At 50.6% G+C, this 20418-nt stretch overlaps 10 protein-coding genes across 10 annotated transcripts; 7 read left to right on the top strand and 3 right to left on the bottom strand.

Annotated features, from left to right (window-relative positions):
- Window positions 1–387: 387 nt before the first annotated feature.
- On the top strand, window positions 388–1563 carry PV10_04723 (uncharacterized protein; the record flags this gene model as incomplete). The annotated part of the gene is made up of 1 exon (XM_016369298.1): window positions 388–1563. Exon 1 carries the CDS (start codon window positions 400–402, stop codon window positions 1561–1563), a length of 1164 nt encoding a protein of 387 aa, XP_016225086.1. The 5' UTR covers window positions 388–399.
- A 560-nt stretch (window positions 1564–2123) lies between these two features.
- On the top strand, window positions 2124–3283 carry PV10_04722 (uncharacterized protein; the record flags this gene model as incomplete). The annotated part of the gene is made up of 2 exons (XM_016369297.1): window positions 2124–2167; window positions 2263–3283. 2 exons carry the CDS (start codon window positions 2124–2126, stop codon window positions 3281–3283), a joined length of 1065 nt encoding a protein of 354 aa, XP_016225085.1.
- A 109-nt stretch (window positions 3284–3392) lies between these two features.
- Window positions 3393–7353, bottom strand: PV10_04721 (uncharacterized protein). The gene is made up of 2 exons (XM_016369296.1): window positions 3740–7353; window positions 3393–3666 (listed from the first exon to the last, which is right to left on the bottom strand). Exons 1-2 carry the CDS (start codon window positions 7286–7288, stop codon window positions 3490–3492), a joined length of 3726 nt encoding a protein of 1241 aa, XP_016225084.1. The 5' UTR covers window positions 7289–7353; the 3' UTR covers window positions 3393–3489.
- A 779-nt stretch (window positions 7354–8132) lies between these two features.
- Window positions 8133–8982, top strand: PV10_04720 (uncharacterized protein). Its single transcript, XM_016369295.1, has 2 exons — window positions 8133–8427; window positions 8496–8982. Exons 1-2 carry the CDS (start codon window positions 8373–8375, stop codon window positions 8720–8722), a joined length of 282 nt encoding a protein of 93 aa, XP_016225083.1. The 5' UTR covers window positions 8133–8372; the 3' UTR covers window positions 8723–8982.
- A 211-nt stretch (window positions 8983–9193) lies between these two features.
- On the bottom strand, window positions 9194–11830 carry PV10_04719 (uncharacterized protein). Its single transcript, XM_016369294.1, has one exon. The coding sequence runs from the start codon at window positions 11640–11642 to the stop codon at window positions 9384–9386; it is 2259 nt and encodes a 752-aa protein (XP_016225082.1). The 5' UTR covers window positions 11643–11830; the 3' UTR covers window positions 9194–9383.
- Window positions 11831–12019: 189 nt separating this feature from the next.
- On the top strand, window positions 12020–14736 carry PV10_04718 (uncharacterized protein). Its single transcript, XM_016369293.1, has one exon. It carries the CDS (start codon window positions 12241–12243, stop codon window positions 14428–14430), a length of 2190 nt encoding a protein of 729 aa, XP_016225081.1. The 5' UTR covers window positions 12020–12240; the 3' UTR covers window positions 14431–14736.
- On the bottom strand, window positions 13609–15438 carry PV10_04717 (uncharacterized protein; the record flags this gene model as incomplete). Its single annotated transcript, XM_016369292.1, has 1 exon — window positions 13609–15438. One exon carries the CDS (start codon window positions 15436–15438, stop codon window positions 14653–14655), a length of 786 nt encoding a protein of 261 aa, XP_016225080.1. The 3' UTR covers window positions 13609–14652.
- A 357-nt stretch (window positions 15439–15795) lies between these two features.
- PV10_04716 (uncharacterized protein) lies at window positions 15796–17229 on the top strand. The gene is made up of 2 exons (XM_016369291.1): window positions 15796–16008; window positions 16058–17229. The coding sequence occupies exons 1-2, from the start codon at window positions 15832–15834 to the stop codon at window positions 17084–17086; spliced, it is 1206 nt and encodes a 401-aa protein (XP_016225079.1). The 5' UTR covers window positions 15796–15831; the 3' UTR covers window positions 17087–17229.
- PV10_04715 (uncharacterized protein) lies at window positions 17211–18302 on the top strand. The gene is made up of 2 exons (XM_016369290.1): window positions 17211–17640; window positions 17694–18302. The coding sequence occupies exons 1-2, from the start codon at window positions 17545–17547 to the stop codon at window positions 18126–18128; spliced, it is 531 nt and encodes a 176-aa protein (XP_016225078.1). The 5' UTR covers window positions 17211–17544; the 3' UTR covers window positions 18129–18302.
- A 396-nt stretch (window positions 18303–18698) lies between these two features.
- PV10_04714 (uncharacterized protein) lies at window positions 18699–20412 on the top strand (the record flags this gene model as incomplete). The annotated part of the gene is made up of 1 exon (XM_016369289.1): window positions 18699–20412. The coding sequence occupies one exon, from the start codon at window positions 18699–18701 to the stop codon at window positions 20286–20288; it is 1590 nt and encodes a 529-aa protein (XP_016225077.1). The 3' UTR covers window positions 20289–20412.
- Window positions 20413–20418: the final 6 nt, after the last annotated feature.

Genomic DNA, 20418 nt, shown 5'->3' with positions numbered 1-20418 from the left:
TGAACGAAGGTGAGCGGTGGATGAAATCAAACAAACCTGGCGGGGACCGACCTCGACGACTTATATCTGCGGACTGAGATCCGACTCATGCTGTCCAATATGAGCAGTGGCGCTTGTATCTGACAGTACGACACCGATTCCCGAGCATAAGTCGGATTAAACCATCATGGCAGTTTTTAGTAATGTGGCAACACTCTCACAGAGGTTGTGGCTATCGTGCACGGGACACGTCCCGTCGGCAAAGAGACATCACCGCCAACGCACTGATGTATTACGTGATCGGGAGGATGGTTGCTCCGAGTGTATGTCCTCCGCCCCGCTGGTGAACAGCACCACCTTACTTCACACACTATCTCACCATGCTGTGACTGCACAGTCATACAGGCCATCACATTGTGCATGTCGCTTGGAAATTGTGTAGAGCCAAAGTCCGAGACGTCCTTGATCATGGATGATACGGAGCTGATGTTACGTATAAGTCCGAAGCCTTTCAAACTCCACCAGGCTGAACCTGATCCTCTCCAGCAACGCCGGGAAAGTGGCAAACTTGCACAGCGCAAGTTTAGGCACAGGCAGGCGGCCAAAGCATTGGAATTGAAACAGAAACATGAAAATTTGACGGCGATTGTGGAGCGAATTGTGCTCGCTCAGCGAGACAATGACCAGACCTCTTTGAACCACGCCATTGTCGAGGCTGGCAAAGCAGTAGGCGTGGAAGTGGGGCCCTGTTCACAGTCGACCGTCCCGAATTGTCCCAAGGATACTCATACTTCGCTGGATCCTAGTTCAAGTTCTGGAACACATACGTCGCCGACAGTGCTCCTCGACATAGCGCGGCCTGGCCAATCAGTTGGTCGCACTCACTCTGGTCGCTTCAGCCCACGGTTGGATTACGGCCTATGGCTTGATCCCGACCGGTTTCTCAAGATATTCGAGCCTCCGACTGACATTCGTCCGTATATCGGGCCCGGAATGTACACGGTCGCAGGTCACATCGCATGGGCCTGCCTGGATTATGGCCATGCGTGTCTGCGAGAAGCAATAATGATGATTGAAATGAACGATGGCACGCACAGAGGTGATCTGGGGAGTTCATTACCCCCAGGGTCTACCGCTCGTCGAGCATTTGACCTATCGCTAGGCCACTCAAAGCCCCTTCACGACATTGCTTATATGATGGCCCTTGTCGAAGCACGAATGGAGTTCCGTAGATTGGGCTACATGCGGTCAGATTCTTCAGGCGCCGACGAATCCACGCGGCAGATCATGGAAGAACGTGTTTCGGGCGACTTGCATAGAAAAGGCTTGAAGATGGACCAGTGGTGGTCTGCTCTAGAGATCGAGGCTCATGTTCAGCAAAGGCTAGGCATTTTGGAATTTTCAGCATTTCAGACAGCGCTGTGCAACCAAGAGGCCACTGAGACACAGTTGATGATGCCTTTGGCAAAAACCCTGTCACATCGTGGAGTTTGCTTTGGGAACGGACCTCGATGGAATGCAGTTCACGTCATGGCGCTTGTTGGTGAGTGGGCACACCAAATTACAACAGTAGTAGAATGGTAAAAAATTACGGCATAATGCAGAATCAAGCTTGAATAATCATGACCAGGATGAAATTTCTCCTCATCTCGTGGAATTGTTGTTATTTTTCGAAGTTGAAGTCACGAATTGTACTGTGGTTACTTGCAGGTGGCTACTTTAGCAGGCACGACAGAACTCATGTTCGCTCCTGCTTCAGTAGGCGAGTGATTGTATCGGGAAGGAACCATGCGTAACATGTTAAGGAAGGAACGAGTGGGAATTTGTTATTGAGCAAAGGCAGTGACGCCAACCAAACCTCAATTCTCAACCAAAAATGGCGAGCGTATATAGTAACAAGGTAAGGGTGCGAATGCATTATCGACAGCGCGGGAGAGAAGAAGTATCAAGGCGCCGTCCCACCCAAGAAAACAGCAACATGTGCCCACGCAAGGATCGGCTAAACCATGGTGATTCCCCGCAAAATCTCAGCCTCGTCAACTTTTTTTCGTCTGCGATTCTCTTACATCTTCCACACGACGAGACATTCCATACTTGATCAAGTGCGACTACAATTCAAACTCACAAATTGCTAGACGTCAAACATGCCTCACAAGCACAAGCGCAAGCGCGACCAAGACGATTCAGAGTACGTACTGCAAGTCCAGTCAATCACTCCCTCGCATCATCCAATTCCTATACCCATTATGCCACAATACTCTAACTAACAACCACCACCCACAGCTTCAATCTTCCTCCAACCTCTCGCGCACGTACCCTCACAGTCCACCAAAAGTCCGCCTCGATATTCAGCGATGATGCCGCCAGAAAAGAAAAATTCGCAAACAAGAAACGACGGAAACACGGCAAAGGTGGTGCACCTGCAGATGACACGCCCAAGGCATTTGCCCGACTTATGGCAATGCAACAGGGTCGCAAGATAAAGAGTGGACTTGACGATGGAACAAGTGACAGCAAGGCCAACAAGAAAAAGAGACTTGACAAATCCGCTGCGAAGATCAACCAGGACAAACACAATGGCCAGTCAGAGCCAGAAGCAGTACAAGTCGAGGACGATGACGACAATCAGCAACAAGGGGATGTAGACACCAGCGCCAACCAAGATTCTACTTCAAGCCCTCCGAAATCACAGCCTCTGACCATCCTCCCATCAGAGCGCCTGTCAGATTTTGCCCTACGAGTCGACCAGTCTCTACCCCTCTCATCCATCACTAAGCGCAACACAGCGGGGACTAAGATCCCGGGTGTGAACATCAAGACACCACAGACAAAACACAACAAACGGCTCGGCCGAATGATCTCAGAATGGCGCAAAACCGACGCGAGACTGAAAGACAAGCGCGAGGACGAAGAAGCCGATATGGCCGAGCAGCGCGAGGAGGATAGTCTACTGTGGCTGGGAGTCGATGCAAGTGGTGCTGGCGGGAAAAGTGCCAAAGGCAAGAAAATGAGACGTCGAGAACTGGAGGACCAGGCCGATCCATGGAAGAGTTTGGTCAGGAAAAGAGCCCAAGAAGAGCGACAGCGTCGAATTCAAGAGGCGAGCGGTGATGTTGGCGATAAGGACAAGAACAAAAATACGACCACGACGGGATCCATGATTGGTCGTAATGCCAGAGGCAGGGGTCTCAATGCTAGAGACGCCGTTCAGGCTCCTCCTGTGTTGAAACCACTGAAGAACATCTTCAAGCTCAAGGATCCAGTTACGGATACGGCTGTGGTTGAAAGATCCATCGTCACATGATAGATGGCGGGTATCATAAAATTCAGTTATCGAGGAGGATAGGAACATCTAGACGAGACACACGACATTTTCCCCTGAAAGGATACATCGAGACGATTACTTCCAAGTTCGCATCCTATCTCTACTACACCGCCACAACGACGGCATGGCATGATATATTTATTGTCACATAGATCGATACACATAGATGTATGGACACAGTTTGACTATCCCCAAGTCCCACCGCCACCACCTCTCCCTTGTCTCTTTTGCGCACTAAGTCTCCAATCATCCTCACCCTGGAATTTATTATGTAGGGGTTGAATTCTCTCGGCCTTTTTGCGTTTACTCAATCGATCGGTCGGTGCGACTTTGAAGAATGTCGGTGCTGCTTCGACGAGCCACTATAAAAGCCAAGTCAGTTCATTGTGTTCATCTCTCCAAAAAGAAACAAAGACAAGATAGAGGATAACATACCTTTGGTTCGATCACCGTCGCACAATGCATATACTCCTTGGTCGTCAGCACCAACGTATGAAAAATAACATGTTCCGCCGGTTTCCCAAACAACGCACTACTCGGATGCATATACACCGGTGTACCCTCAATCAACGTCTTATAACCCTCCTGGGGATCCTTTCTCGCCGAATTACGGAAAAATCCCGAACACAGCGCCTGACGCACTTTAAGTGTATTTCGTCCACACGAGACAATTTGATGTTTATAGCGTTCCATAATCGACACGAGCTGCTGTCGCACATCTCTGGCACGTCCAATCTGGCGTTTTTGAATGAAATTCTCAAAACACCAGGGATCGGAGAATCGGGAGGTTTTCCATGCGTTGTAGACGTTGAGTAACGTCAAGTGGTCGCCGTGTGGGTCGTGGAATTTGGCCTTTTTCTGGTCGGCTTGTTGTTGCTTTTCGCGGGGCCGGTAGAATACCGTTTGCACGGACAGCATGGCGACAATAGTGAGCATTTCTTCACTGCAGCCGATGTTTTCGCTGGCGATTAGGGCTTTCGCTAAGGCGGGGTCCATGGGGAAATCGGCCATTTTGCGACCGAGGCGAGTGAGGAGACCTTCGTCGTCGAGGGCGGAAAGGGCGTAGAGTTCTTCGAGGGCGGTCAGCATGGTGTTGGTGGGGGGTGGGTCCATGAAATCAAAGTGCAGGAGGTCGTTGATGCCCATGGCTTTGAGCATGAGGATTGTGTAGGCGAGGTTCTGGCGTTGGATTTCCGGGATGGTCGTGGGCAGCATTTCGGATTGGTAGGCCGCTTCGGTGTATAGGCGGAAACATTTACCAGGACCTGTTCGACCGGCGCGACCGGCTCGTTGTTTGGCTTGGGCTTGGGAGATGGGTGTTACCACTAGAGAGTCCATGCCGAGTTTGGGGTCGTAGGCGTTTTGCTTGACGAAGCCAGGGTCAATGACATAATAGATGTGATCGATGGTGATGGATGTCTCGGCGATATTGGTGGCGATGACGACCTTGCGACTCCCTTCTGGCGCAGGGTCGAAGATACGACTTTGCATCTCACTAGGCAGGGCCGAGTAGACGGGAAGGATGAGTAAGTCGGGCACCGAAGGTCCTAGAGCCTTCATCCGTTCGTAGAGAACTTCACAGCTGGTATCAATTTCTTCTTGGCCCGTTAAAAAGAGCAATATATCGCCAGCAGGTTCGGTGAGATGGATTTGCATGACCGTAGTCAACGCCGCATCGAGATAATCCTCTTCAGGCTCTCTGGAATACATGATCTCCACGGGGAAGGTTCTTCCAGGGATGGAAAAGATGGGACATTGGTTGAAGTATTCGGAAAACTTGTCAGCGTCTAGAGTTGCTGAAGTGACGATAACTTTGAGATCCGGACGTCGTTTGACGGTTTTCTTGAGGAGACCAAAGAGAACATCGGTGGCAATGGTCCGCTCGTGCGCTTCATCCAACATGATGACCGAATATCTCTTGACGTCTGGATCCAGAAGAATCTCTCGCTGAAGCATGCCGTCCGTCATGTATTTGATCTTTGTTTCGGGTGATGTTCGATCTTCGAAACGGATGGTGTATCCCACTTCCTTTCCAAGCTCACATCCAACCTCTTCCGACACACGCTTGGCGACCGACATTGCTGCGACACGACGAGGCTGAGTGCAACCAATGATGCCATGGTTGCCATAGCCAGCCTCAGCAAGATATTGAGTCACCTGAGTAGTCTTGCCCGATCCTGTATCGCCCACCACGATGAGTAGTTGGTTGTTTGCCACGGCGTCAAGTAACTGCTTGCGGAATTTGTACACGGGAAGGGACTCGCGCTGTTGCTTGATAGTCATGTTTGTTCTCCTGCCAAAAGATTGGTCCTTGTTTTGAGTAATGCGCTTCCATTCTGGAACAGCTTCTGTTGCCTTGGAAGACTGTTGCTGTGTCTGGCGCAAGTCGGATGCAAACTTGCGGTGCTCAGGGTTGATCATAGGGTCTTGCCATTGGGCATTGAGATCGACCTTGGAAGCTTCCTCAGCCGCACGGTCGGCGGCCTCCTGTTGCTTCAACTCTCGTCGTTCCTTGGCAAGATTTGTTCCTGCTTGGGCGGCTCGGTTCAGTGATCCCTCTGGGGCTTTGACAACGCGAATCGGGGACAGTTCAAGAGATTGTTTGGTCTGTCCGGCAAGGAAAGGAGGTTCTTCTTCTTTGACTTCAATGTCAATGTCCTCCTCTTCCTCCATCTGACCTTCTCCGTTGAGAGTTGCATTATACTCTTCGTCAATGTCGGGATAGTCTTGTGCGGAGATGGCGCCAGACGCAATCAGTTGTTTGATCTCCCATCGTTCTGGGGATGTCATTCGTTTGCGGGATTTGTGTGACCTGGCATTGTAGTCATCCTCAATGACAGGAACTGTCGATCCTAGATTTCCGTAGCGGTCATTTGATGGGAGGCCGTCCAAGCGTTCCATGTTGGCTCCAGAGGCGATACGACGTGAAGGAACCAGATCTTGGCCCGAAATTTGGTCCACCTCCTTCATGGACAAACTCAGTTTGTTGTTCTCCATCTTGATAACCTTGACTTTGACCTCTTGACCACGAGAAAGGAGATCGGAAGGATGATTAACTCTTGCGCCATCCTGGATTGCAGAAACATGGATCAGACCACTTGGATTGCCCTTGACGTTCTGAAGATTTGCAAAGGCACCAAAATCCTTGATGCCGTTGATAGTGGCATCGTAGACTTTGTAGAGAGTAGGGATCTCGTCAATTTCTCGGCGAGGAGGTTTTCGAAAGTCGTCGTCGTCGTCTTCCTCATCGTCGCGGTGTCGCCGCCTGCTCTTGTGATGTCCATTTCTGCTATCATCATGCCGATCTTTGTGCCCATTACGTCGGCGATCAGTACTGCGGTCGTAGTCTCGGTCATAGTCGTCATCACGCCGCCGCGACCGCTTGCCTTCTGCTGGACTGGGACTGCGGGACCAGTATTTTTGTCGCGGACGTCGGTCTCTCGAATATTCATCTCGGTCCGGACTTCGACTTCTTTTCCTACTCCGTTGACTTGAGTGGTTGGTCCCATTGGTGGGTTTAGCAGCGAGTCCTTCGAGGAGAGCAAACGTATCGTCTTCCTCAACACCCGGAGGTGCTGTCTCTTCAATGGCTTTCTGGCCGACCATGTCATCCTCATAATCATCCCAGGCAGGTTCACGATCCGCGACGGCAAGGCCTTTGAAAACCCTCGCCTTCTTCCCAATTGCGTCTAATTCATCGAGGTCGGCCTCGGGGTTTCCATTCTGTTTGGCACTTTTTGTCGCCTTGTGCTTTGGGTGTAATGTGAGGATTAAACGGTCAATACTCTCGACGAGACTGTTAGGGAACTCGGCACCCATGGCCGCCAGAGCCTTTTTGAAGTCTGCAAGATTTCCATTGGATTTCTCATGTTGATCGATGACGAACTCGGCGAGGGTTTTGTCGCTAATGCCCAGATGATTCTGCAGTTCGGACGTGACCTTGGAGACGAGGGAGAGGAGTTCGAGGGATGTGAAGTCGTCCATGGCCTATGTCGATGTCGGCCGTTGGACCTGCGAGTGATTGACGGGCAGGTGGGCGACGAGTTGCGATCGGCGTCATGTAAAAAAATGGGTTGGAGTTGGAGTTGAAATCAATCAAAGCGCAGGCAAATTCACGAATCAGGCAGAAGGAGTCTGGGGTTGGAGTTGGAGGGTTTTGATTGGAGGGATGAGGGGTTGGAGGGTCTGTGAGAGGATGATAGGCGCCCCGGGCTTGTCTGGTTGAGGGCCGAGGGTTCGCTTAGGCATGGATTAGGTACTTGGGGTTAAAGTAGCGCCCATAGTATGGCGTGTATGGGTGTGCATGGTGCCTATTATTACACCTAAACCGATATCACTACTTCCTTAGACTGGACTTTGTTACAATTCCTCTCGTTAGCGTCAACTACAAGAGGGGACTGTCAAAGAATGTCCATGTCCAGGACTGGCTCGGTAGTGATAACCCCATCTTGATGCTCTCTCGGAGTCTAAGAACCCGTTCCCATCTTAGAGACTAAAAACAACTGTCCTTGTGTTACTCATTGCCGATCTCCATACATAGTTCGACCTTCTGGATGGTCTGGATGGCAATCTAGAAAGACGGCACGACAGCTAACACAGTAACCACAAGCAGACCTAGTCAGAACCTACTGTATGTGGACAAGATGTGGTCCATCTGAGTCTCGGCAGGGTCCAGATCTTCCTTCAGCCGGTCTCTGAATTGGTGGTTCAGAGCGGCGAATCGGTCCTTGACCCAGCCCAGCGGCGCAGGTAACAGAAACAGCATAACATCATCATCGTCCACGTAACTGTCCTGAGGCTCGGATGGGTGACAGGTGGGTAACAAGGTGGGAATCCCAAAACCCCTCCATCCCCGCCCTGCCTCTCCCTCTGAGCTGTCGTAGCTGTAACTGTAAGTATATTTGAGGACTTGTTGCCCTCAGCTGGACCTTCTTTTATTTCTCCTTTCTCTCTCCTGGCGTGTGTCTGTCAACAGATCATCCATCAAATCAATTATTCTTGGACACCAAAAAAGATCAATACTAGTACATCACATCACCTTATATCACATCACTACTCGACTTCCACTATGGATAGCGTACGAGCAAAGATCAAGCGTCGTTTCAGTCACAAGAATGAGGACAGTAAGAAATCAAACCCTCCCCCATTGCCCTCTTATACACCATAACTAACCCTCCCTCCCTCCTTCTAGCCAACTTCGATGACCACGACGACTCCGGCGATGAAGAAACCCAAGAATACGTCAACAAAGAAGCCGACGAAGCCGAGAAAGAAGGCTACGACACAGGCCGACCTGGCAGTCTATTGAACCGAATGATCTCACATGGAAACAAAAAGACTGAGGATCAACTTGCGAGAGAATATGCTGCTGCCAACCCTGAGGCTGGTGGCACCAATAAAGTGGTTACTCAGCGATGAATGTACAACTGGCCAAAAGCTCATGACATTTCCCACACTATTCATCCTGATTTTTTGGCATGTATCAAGCATCGGTACTCGTTCTTTAGGGGTATTAGATTGTTCGACTGCTTGTTAGTTACCTACTTAGATGCCTAGGAATGGTACAAAAGAATGGAAGAACACGTATCTTGGTAGCACCTTCCTTACATTATAGACAAGAGCCAATCAAAGTCACAGAAGGTCGTATTGTATCGTGTGATTGGTTCGGTGGATTTGGCCGCTATCCCAAGGTAGTGGCGGTCTTGTCTTTCATGCGACTGCTGCCTGCATATCATCTCCCCTCCCCGCCTTTTGCACCAAAGACGGCCGAGGCGGCTCTTGGGCACCGCCCCTAAGGACCCTTTCACTCTCTCACTTTGGCCCTGGGGGTATGAAACTTGTCACTTTTGGGTACCTAGGTACCTAGGATAGGCATACCTACCTACCTAAGGTACCTACCTAATTATTGGTACAGGGGATAAATACCTACCTTAGTTTCGTATAGGCACCAGGAGAGAGAGAACCCTTAGCCATCTATGCAATATATACATGCAAGTCTTCCCTATCCATGAACACATTTTAATGTTATCACAACCAATATCGTACACATCCATACCTTTCTATATCAACGGCATGCTTTCTACGCATTCGCCGCCGCGGCGTTGTTGGCAACTTCACCAGTCGAAATACTACCGTCCAATGACCCCTGTGTCCAACCGACAGGTAGCGCAGATTCCGAGTTCTCTGCTAGGCTGAGTTCTGTAGTCCCTTCTGGCACTTGGATGAGTGTGGATGTGCCTGAGATGACCTGTTTCTTTTGCGCCAGCACTTTCTTCCTGAGCGCTGGATTGGCCGAGAATTCCATTAGACATGTGTTAATCTTCGTCTCCGCCAGGTCTTTGGCATATGTCGCCATGTCCTGGTCTTTAAAGTTGTTGAGGAACCGGTAGCTGAGCCAAAGGTACAAGATCAATGACTTGTGTAGATCCTCCAGCAGTTCAAGATACTTGCGATCTCCCGACATTGGAATCTCAAGGACTTCTAGTCGGATCTCTGGCACGTCGGCTACCGTCACCTCTCGTCGATCCGCCACAATCTGTGCCAGCGCCTTCAACACTTTGTGGAGATGACCACTGGTAGCGGACGCTGGAGCGGCCGTGAAGACCAGCCTCTGTGGGATACTCAAGCCTCGCACCTCCTCAATTGTCCGACCTAATTCACTCTGTTCTCGAATGTCGCACACTTTGAATCGTGGATGCATCTCCGCAGCGATGCAAACACGCTTTAAGATGTACTCGAATGGGACCCCTTTAGGAAGCCTAGAGGCGACTTCTACCAAGAATTCTCCAGGTGGGAGAATCCCCGCCCTTCGGATTGGCGACGCGTTTTCATTTAGAGCTTCCTGCACATAAGGCAGATCCGCCTCGTTGAGCGTTGTCACCAAACCGGCGCTGCTTTCGGACTTGACTTCGGTCGTCCCTGACTTGCTCGTGGCTTGATGCGCACTGCGGTATCGCCCCGCTCGCCCAGCAATCTGTTTCAGTTGAGGGATCGACAAACGCTCCATCTGATACCCGTTGTACTTGACAACGCTGTGGAAGATGATTCGCTTCACACTCAGGTTCAATCCCATGCCAATCGCGTCACTGGCCACCAAAAAGTCATAGTCATTCTCGGGGTCATTGAACAATGCCGCTTGCTGTGCTCGCGTTTCTGGGGGCAAACTACCGTACACAATTGCGCAACGCTTCCCCGTGTCCAGTTCGATTTCTTTCTTGAGTGCATGAATGTTGAGGATGGAGAAGGACACAACGCAGTCCCCTTTCTTCAAATTCTTCAAATCTCCCTTCAAGCTGTGATTCATCACCTTGAGTGGATTCAAACGATCGTACCGGTGGATGTGTAGTGAGTCCCCCATGGATGCTGTCAGTTCTTTGATCAGTGGTACAACTCTCGGTTCCCCACAGAGATGGACTTCTCGCGCATTGGCTCCGAGGAAAGCTCGAGTCCACGCCCATCCACGCTCATCATTCTCCATCATTTGTACCTCATCAATCACCGCAACCTCCACCGGCTTGGCCGTGTCCACCATTTCTACCGTCGACGCTGTCAAAGCCACATCAAGATTGTCATCCAGGCGAATGTCATCGCCAGTGACAAGATCGCAGGGGATCTCCTTGGCCTTGAAGCGTGAGTATACCTCGTGCGCTAAAAGTCGAAGTGGTCCAGCGTAAAACCCACTTCCCTTTTCCTCTAGCCTCTTCAATGCATTGTATGTTTTGCCCGAGTTCGTCGGACCGACGTGTAGATGTATCTCCCGCTGTGCCGCTCTCGCGCTGGCATACCATTCTGTAGGGTATCGCAGGTCGGCCACTGTTCCGTTTGTCCCAGACTTCGAGTCAACGACATAGTCAATGAAGCTAAAGTGTAGAACACGGGAAAGCTGATTCTGCCACGAATTTGCCGAACCAGCATTTCCAATAGCGGTCAGGAGGGTCTTTTGCCTTTGTGTCCGAGAGCCCTCTGGGTTTGTCACAAGTTCTGTAATATACTGCACGAAACCATCCCAATTTTCCCCGGTAGGATCCAGCGCTGTCAACTGAGATTCATCCCCGTCGTCGGTCGCTTTTGTAGATTCGAGTCGAGTTTTGAGAGCGGGAAGGCTGACTTTCAAGATTCGGGTTTCTACCACAGTCTCCGGGATAAATCTTCGCTCTCGCGGTCTGTCGAGCGGCCGTTCATTGTTTGATTGTTTTCGATCTAAAGGGCGTCGGGAGATGGACCTCAAGTGGAAGTTTCGTTCGTTCGAGCCTATCTTTGACCGCCGTATCGGTCCAGCGGTGGCAGTTCGAAATATGCAGAATATGCATCGTCCATGTCTGCTAGGGCGGGCGAGCATATCCCGTCGAGGTACCTAGCGCAGACCAGATTTAGTCGATGGAGTCCGCGCAATATTTTGACCAGGTGAGCTGGGGATTCTGAAAGTTTAAAGTTTTCCTTTGTCAACCCATAAGAGAGACTGTCAACAATTGCTGAGAAAGATTGACCGAACCCCTAGCCAATATGCAACAAGACAAGCAAGAATAGTGACTATGGTGGTGGTAGAAGTTGTAGTATCGATGACGGCGAGAAACATTTTCGAAACTGCGGAACATAAACTTCAGCGGAGTAAATTTATGCTAATGGCAGTACGGCGGAGTGTTTCTCAACCAGTTGAGGGGCAACTTGAAACTCGATCAGTCCGAGGTGACATTCATACTCAAACCTCTACTTCTGCCTCTATCGGTGTCTGGAATGCACTGTATGCTTTGTTGAAGAGTTCAAAATCACCACAGCACCTCAAATTTGACTAGAATCTTACTGTTGCAGCCTCAAAACGACACAGACTGAGTTGTTTGGCCGTGCTGGCATTGCCACGCCTGTCCACAGAGTAACATGTGAACAGCAGTCTACTCGAGCACCACTGCCGTTGACCCTCGAACCCGCCCACGCCGGCCATGGGCACCTCGATATTGGATCTTCAAAGGAGCATCATCCTCGACACCCTTCGTGCCACCAGTGGTCGGGACTGGAAGGTCCTGATCCTCGACGACCAGAGCCGCCGACTGATCTACAATGTCACCAAAGAAGACGAACTGCTCAATGCCAACATTACCAACATCGAGCGCATAGAGGAGCGCAGGCAGTCTCAATCAGATACAGATGCCATTTACCTCCTCTCACCACTCCCTCATATCGTTGAATGCCTCAAGGCAGATCTCAGTCGCAAGAGGTACCGCCGTGCTCACCTGATATGGACCTCGCAACTCCCTCGCCCCTTGGAAGAAAGCATTTTCTCCTCCGAAACCCGCGCACGTCAGGTGGTTGAGAATCGGGCCCTGAACATTGAATATTACCCTCGAGAGTCCAATCTTGTCTCCTTCCGCGACCCCTCGAGCTTTCACTATCTCTATCACCCAGGATGCGATGCAATGGTCAAGAATCACCTAGATACTTTGACCCAGAAGATCGTCTCTATATGTGTGTCACTGGGCGAATACCCTTTGATCAGATACTACAAACCAGGAGAACATCGGCGATACGCGGCCGACGTTTTGTGCTATCATCTAGCCAGCTTTGTCCAGAATGCCCTCGACGAGTACGCCCGCGATGAACGCAACAACTTTCCCCCACAGTCTCAATCGAATCGGCCGCGAGCGGTACTCTTTATCACGGACCGAACGATGGATCTGGCATCACCATTTGTCCACGAACTCACATACCAAGCAATGGCAATGGACTTGTTACCAGTTCGAGACGACGAGGACAAAGTCACATACAAAAATGTGATACGACGTGGACAGCCCGACCAAGAAGAGCTAGATGTCGAGATCAGCGAACGAGATAACCTGTGGGTCGCTCACCGCCACATGCACATGAAAGACTTGTTGGTAAAGTTGAGTGAGCGCTTCAGGGAATTCCAGGCCAAGAATCCTCAATTCGCCGAGACTGACGGACAGCCTGCAAGTATCAATACCATCAAAGACATGCTGGCAGGCCTCCCTGAATTTCAAGAAGGCAAAGAAGCATTCTCGCTTCACATTGATATGGCCGAAAGGTGTGCTAGAATGTTCTCGGAGCGTAAATTATTGGATGTCGTGTCGGTGGAGCAGTTACTGGCGACAGGGCTCGACGAAGACAACAGAAAGCCTAGGAATCTAGCTGACCAACTCGTGAGACTCCTCAACGATGACAGCGTGGTCCATGAAGACCGAGTTCGACTATTGACTCTATACATTCTGTACCGAAATGGAACATTGCGCGGCGACATAGAGAAATTGAGATGTCACGGTGAATTGTCGCCAATGGATGGCGAGACCATCTACAACCTCATGACACTGGGCGTCAGGGTAGAGAAACAGTTACAGGACACGGTTGTCCCAGCGCCGCCGCTATTTGCACCCAAGAACGCCGCTGCTTCCAGTTCCATGGAAGAAGTCAGTCTCTCTCGATTCGAACCGGCGCTTCGATATATGCTCGAGGAACAATGTCAAGGGACTTTGGATCCACACATCTTTCCACCCCTCAAACCACATCTCAATGATCCCAACATGCAAACCGGCGTATCGCAAACATCACTCAGAAATGCTGGCAAGCCCACATGGGCACAAACGCGGGCTCAATCCAACAAGCCTCGACAACGTATCATCGTATTTGTTGCCGGCGGAGCCACATATGCCGAGTCCAGAGCATGCTACGAGGTTTCACGCATGGCTGGAAAGGAGATTTTCCTTGCCACCACACACATGGTCACGCCCAAGACCTTTCTGCGACAGGTCAGTCTGCTGAGTACAGGGCGGCGACAACTCGACCTCCCCGCAGATCGACCTCCACCCAAACTTCCCTCTTGGATGTCTGATCCTCCACCTCAAGCCCTGCAGCCTCGACCTCAGGCACCTCCTAACGGACGACCGTCCAATGGGTCTTTCAATCCACCAACGGATGCAATGCAGAGGATGAACATTGGCGCCAGACAACCATCTAACGGTATTCGTCCTGGAGTGGGCACCGGAGCACCCGGAGCATCTGGTCCTCGACCACCAACGGCTGGGTTCGTCCCGCCACCAGATCCATTGGCTGCTGCCAGCCAGAACTCCGGCAAGTTAAAGAAGGAGAAGAAACATCGTGGGCTCTTCAAGAAGCACTAGCGGATGCATTTTGGTTGATCCTTAGCCCGGAGTTGGGAGTTGGTCTGGTGGCCCGGCCGCAAGAGGCACGGTGTGGTGTGGTCTGGTATGGCAGCCTTGGGGATAGTCAGGTACCTAGGTAGCCCAACCGTCGCATCTCGATGAGGTGGATACAGTATATCGAAGAATGTGATTGTGAATCAATGGTGATTGAACGGTGAATGTTCAGCAGTCCAGACCAGATCAAGAATTCGGACCCAAGTATTCTTCTAGATCCGGTCCATAGAACGACTGTCGTATCTTCTCAGCCCGTTTTTTCGCCTCAATATCCATCTTGCGAATCTTCTTCGCATTCAGTCTGACGATTTTCTCTTGTTCATTCTTGACATGACGTTTCTTCTTCTTCCGTCTGCTCTGTTGTTCGTCATCGTCATCTGGATCAACAGACTCCCTTAACCCGACCGTATCATTCTTCTCTTTGACTTTAATCGGAAATCGAATCCCTTCCGCTGATGCGCCCAGGCCTTTTCTCCCATCGACATCCCATCCATATGCAGTTAGGTATTTCACCCCGACACGATCTCGATCGATGTTGGATGGCTGGTATGAGTGTTCTAAACAGACTTGATGGGCGATGGAGGATTCATGGGCGTTTAAAGTGGTTTTATCTTGCGAGTTGTGGGTGGTGAGGAGGGGTTGGTTGCAGACGGCGCATGTGTTGTTGTTGTTGCTGGGTTCAGAGCCAGACGGATTGATATCATTTTGTTTGTTCTCGAGCTCGTTGTTCACAGACGATTCGTCTTTGCCCATTACAATGGACAGATATCTAGCACCGACATTTGTAGGCTTGGCGGCTGTGGTTGTCGAGGCGAGGATTGAAGCATTGGTGTCTGAAGCAGGCACGAAATCAATGGGTTTGCGTCTTATGCCGGAGCCGAAAACTCGTTGTTGGGAAAGTGGGACGTTGTATTCGTCGTCGTCGTCATCATCTCCATGATCGCTTCTGTCTCGGTCATGTTGTGTGGTCATCGTCGCTGGCGGGAGGAAAGGAGCACTGGTATATGCATCGCATCGGTTGTACATTATTTGAAGCGGGCTTGAAAATATCTGGATCGACATGTCACTGATGAAATAATATCTTTAGGCGCACGGTCCTCGCTTATGATTAGCCATACTTGGGGACGAGGGGCGGGTGGCGTCATTGTTAGTTACCTAACTTAAGCTTTCCAGGCACCAATGGCACCCCCAATGGCCCGAGTGGCCCCTCCCGCGCCCTTGTCCCCTGACATCCGCACCAGACGTGATTGCTTGGTGGGAGGCCATGGCCAGGCTGCGCAACAAAAAGATTCCTGTCCAAACCCTTGAATATTCTACCGCGTCCATTTTATTTTCTATCCCACCTCATTCGTTACAAATCCCAAAATGCCGGTTCCTCTGCTGGCGGAGGGTTTTGGCAGAGGTATCACCAACATTCCACATATCTGGACAGCTGCTCAGGTGGTTGTTGGCATTGCATTGATTTACCTTCTCAAGTCGTACTTTGGCGGTGCGTCATGTCGGGCAGAGCGGGTGATGCATGGGAGGGTGATTTTGGTGACAGTGAGTTTATCACCGGAGGACTTCGTTGTGGTCTCTAACATTAAGTCAGGGTGGAACTTCAGGAGTTGGAGCTGAAGTGGTGAAAGAGCTCGCAACCAGAGGAGCCCAAATCGTACTCCTGACCCATCATGCCCCGTCCGATCCCTTTCTCGTGGATTACATCGAAGACCTCCGTACAGTGACGAACAACGAATTGATATATGCGGAACAAGTCGACCTCTCCTCCCTCCACTCGATCCGCGTGTTCGCGACCAAATGGGTGGATAATGCTCCTCCTCGAAGACTGGACATGATCGTCCTCTGTGCGAGTACGATGACACCATATTTTGCAAAAGGGCAGGTCACAGTCGATGGACTCGAGGCTGAGTGGATGATCAACTACTTGAGCGCATTCCATCTCCTGAGTATTTTGTCACCAGCACTCAGGGCCCAACCCCCGGATCGAGATGTCAGGATTCTGTTCAGCACGTGCAGCAGTTACATTGGCGGACAAATGAAATTCGAAAAGACCGAGTCTGCCGCCACATCAGGCAGTACATCTTACGCTCGCAGTAAGCTGGCTGTCATGGTCTTTGCCCATGCATTCCAGAAACACCTCGATGCCTACAAAAGACCAGATGGACAGCCAAATAACTCGCGTGTGTTGGTCGTCGACCCAGGATTTTCACGCACGCCAGGAACTCGACGCTGGCTTTCTGGTGGTTCTCTGTGGGGACTGTTGTTCTATCTTGTCTCGTGGCCTGTCTGGTGGTTGATTCTCAAGTCAGCCAACCAAGGTGCTCAGAGCTATCTCCTTGCCGCCATGGAGGCCGCCTATGGGCGAGGTGAAGGCGGCAAGTTGATCAAAGAGTGCAGAGAATTTGAACCCCTTCGACCTGAAGTCCAGAACGAACAAGTTGCTAAGAGACTTTGGGAGTTCAGCGAAAAGCAAATTGAGCAAGTGGAAAAAGAAGGGGCGGTGAAGAGATCTCTGGCTAAAAAGGAAGCTGAAGTCAAGGAGAAGAAGTCAGTAAATGAACCAGTTTCTTCCGAGAAGAAGCAAACTGCAGGATCCAGGAGAAATCGAAAAGCGAAATAAATTCAGCCTGTACCTTATTGGTTCTGAGCATCATCTGTCCAAATGCTCGATGATGCTCGGTGATGCTCCTTCCCTTTGCGAATACGTCTCGAGGTCTTGGCGAAAGCTTCGCCCGCAGGCAACAGACCGTCACGTCCAGCAGATCAAGATGTAACTTCGTATAGACATCTTGTCTGTGGCTTGGGAGGTGGGAATCTCATAATGCTCAAGAGCTTAAGCAACTGGTCTGTGGGTCTGTGAACATTGATGCCTGCTTGACTGGCTGATGCCTGAGCAATGTTTGGCATTCAATTTCTAATCCCTCGACAACGACAATGACCAACAAACACCTTAAATGGGACAGAGTCTTGGACATTGAGTTGTTGATCTCTATTATCCTGTTTACAAGACATCATCTCGTTGATTCAGCCTACCAACTGAGTAACTAACCAGCCAACCAACCCAGCACGTATACAAACATGTCTACTCATCCTTCATCCATCTCTGGGGGATGTCTTTGTGGCTCAGTCAGATACAAGATTGCGTTTCCTGACGCTGCATCCTGGCCACCGAATGTATGTATGGCCTCAGTCTCATAAACAAATACCCAGCTCTGACAAGGACGTAGTCGGCGACTTGTCAGTGTACCATGTGTCGAAAATTCACCGGAGCTCTGATATCACATGATCTTATGGTCCATCCTTCTCAACTGGTTGAAGATGTGACAAAGTCGCCGACTTACAAAGAGTATCAATCCAGCGAGTCGGCCATTAGATCATTCTGTTCAGAATGCGGAAGCGGTCTAACTTGGCGGATTAAGGGGATGGATGACTTTATTGTCATCTTTCTTGGAACCGTGGATGAAGAATTCCTCATTGGCACCAAAGTGAATGGAACGGAAGAAACTACAGAAATAGGTGTCAAGTTTCGGCGAGAGGGCGGGCTGTGGAAGGACTTGTGCAACCCTAACATGGGTAGCTTGTTCTGGAACAATGCCATTCCCGGCGTGACTGACCACGATATGGGAGAAACCAAATTTCTACAGTCATTCCCCCAAGAGTAACAATGGTGTGATGGGGAACCTAAGCTTGAGATGGCATGGGCAAAATAGAGCTGTTAAGAGTCAGTTTCCGCTTCTACAGGGTCATGTACAGGGTATCAGCTGAGTTTGCCGACATTTTGTACATCCTCGGGTTTCTGGAATGAGACCGCCAGTACGACCTCTCTTTATGATCTCTATCCTTGTGTCTCCCTCTCTTTGTCTCTCGGCAACACCCCCACCTCAGAACTCCAGGCAAATGAACCAATTAGCTTGGATGCATTTCTGAAGTTGAGTTTTACAACGCGGCCGCTTTCCGCCCCAGGCTCCTCAGCCCCGTCTGTGGGGAGCGGAATGGAATGGTTGCTCTTGCCTCGCTCCCCCACAATGCACTTTCCCCCTCACAATTGACATCTTAGGCGGAAGGGCCGATGGATACGCGATGGATACTTACGTCCCCCGCGGTTGCCATATAACCATTGCTCTCTGTGCCATGAAAACCTCGTCGTCTTTTATCGAGACTTTAACTTTACTCGACACTCTTCCCTCCATACCCTTAACCGCCATTCTCTCCTTCCCACATCTGTCTCCAACATGATCGACAAGATTTTGACACTGGCTCGGAGCCATGCCGAGACATCACCCATTTCCTTCTTAGCGTTTCTTGCCGCGGCATCAGCAATCCTCTATCTATTCCTCACAGAAGTCCAGCGATTACAAGCACGTATCCCCGGCTTTTCTGGCCCCACGGGCCTTCCCATGATCGGGAATATCCATCAGATCAGAGTCAATGCCGCCGAACAATACCGTCAGTGGGCCAAGACATATGGCCCAGTATACCAGATCATGCTGGGCAATGTCCCTGTGATTGTGGTCAACGGGGCCAAAGCTGCAAGAGAGATCTTTGGTGCTAATTCCCAGGCACTCGCCTCGAGACCCGAATTCTACACCTTCCACAAGGTGGTCAGCTCAACCGCGGGCACCACCATTGGCACTTCACCCTTCAGCGAAAGTCTTAAACGGAGACGCAAGGGTGCTGCCAGCGCTCTCAACAAACCGAGCGTCGCAACCTATATCCCACATATTGATATCGAGACTCGGGACTTTGTGAACGAGTTTCTTCTATATGGAGAAAATGGTGAGAAAGCTGTTGATCCCATGCCTATGATTCAACGTCTCTCGCTCTCTCTCGCCCTCACTCTAAACTGGGGCACACGCATGGCTTCTCAGAACGACGAACTTTTTGGTGAAATCACTCATGTCGAAGAGGAAGTCTCAAAGTTCCGCTCCACAACAGGAAACCTTCAAGACTATATCCCTCTACTTCGTCTCAACCCCTTCAGCTTTGGCAGTGCCAAGGCACGTGAGATGCGCCAGCGTCGAGATAAATACCTCAAGAAGCTGAACAAAGACCTGGACGACCGCATGGCTGTCGGCTCACACAAACCTTGCATTCAGGCCAATATTATCCTAGACAAGGAAGCGAAACTCAACGCCGAAGAGCTCACCTCCATCTCGCTGACCATGCTCTCTGGTGGCCTCGACACCCTAACAACCCTAGTTGCATGGTCCATGCCTCTACTTGCCCAACGACCAGAAATTCAGGCTAAAGCTCTGAAAGAAATTCGTGCCGTATATCCAGAGGACCAAATTCTCTGCGACGCCAATGACGACCAGTCCATCCCTTATATCTGCGCACTTGTTCGCGAACTTCTCCGTTACTACACCGTCCTTCGCCTGTCCCTACCACGTGGCACGGTCAAAGACGTTGTTTACAACGGCGCGACAATCCCTGCCGGCAGCGTGGTGTTCTTGAATGCTTGGGCGTGCAACATGGATGATCAAGTGTGGGACGACCCAGAAGAATTCCGTCCAGAGCGCTGGCTTGAGCAGCCTGATGCTCCATTGTTCACTTATGGACTGGGTTATCGCATGTGTGCAGGCAGTCTCCTGGCGAATCGCGAGATGTACACCATCTACCTCCGTTTGCTGAGCGCATTTGAGATTAAAGATGTTGTGGGCATCGACGGCGGCGAGACTGCCTTTGAAACACACCCTGTCAAAGGCGTTGAAGACCAAACACAGTTGGTCAGTGTCCCCAAGCGCTACAGAGTAAAGCTAGTGCCGAGAGATGCAGCTCAATTGAGGAAAGCATTGGATGAGTACGTCGATGTCGCACATTGAGTGTCTTGACTGGTTTTCAGCACAGGATCATTGTCCAGCATAGTACTGGTTTGACGAAAGGTTTATATGGCATCCACATTTGGGTTGTATAGGTCATACTGAGCAGATGAGGTTTGAGAGTCATTGCCAT

Source organism: Exophiala mesophila (assembly GCF_000836275.1).
Source record: "Exophiala mesophila strain CBS 40295 unplaced genomic scaffold supercont1.3, whole genome shotgun sequence".
Classification (NCBI taxonomy): domain Eukaryota; kingdom Fungi; phylum Ascomycota; class Eurotiomycetes; order Chaetothyriales; family Herpotrichiellaceae; genus Exophiala; species Exophiala mesophila.
The sequence above is the reverse complement of the archived record's forward strand: the minus strand, read 5'-3'. Positions and strand labels throughout refer to the sequence as shown.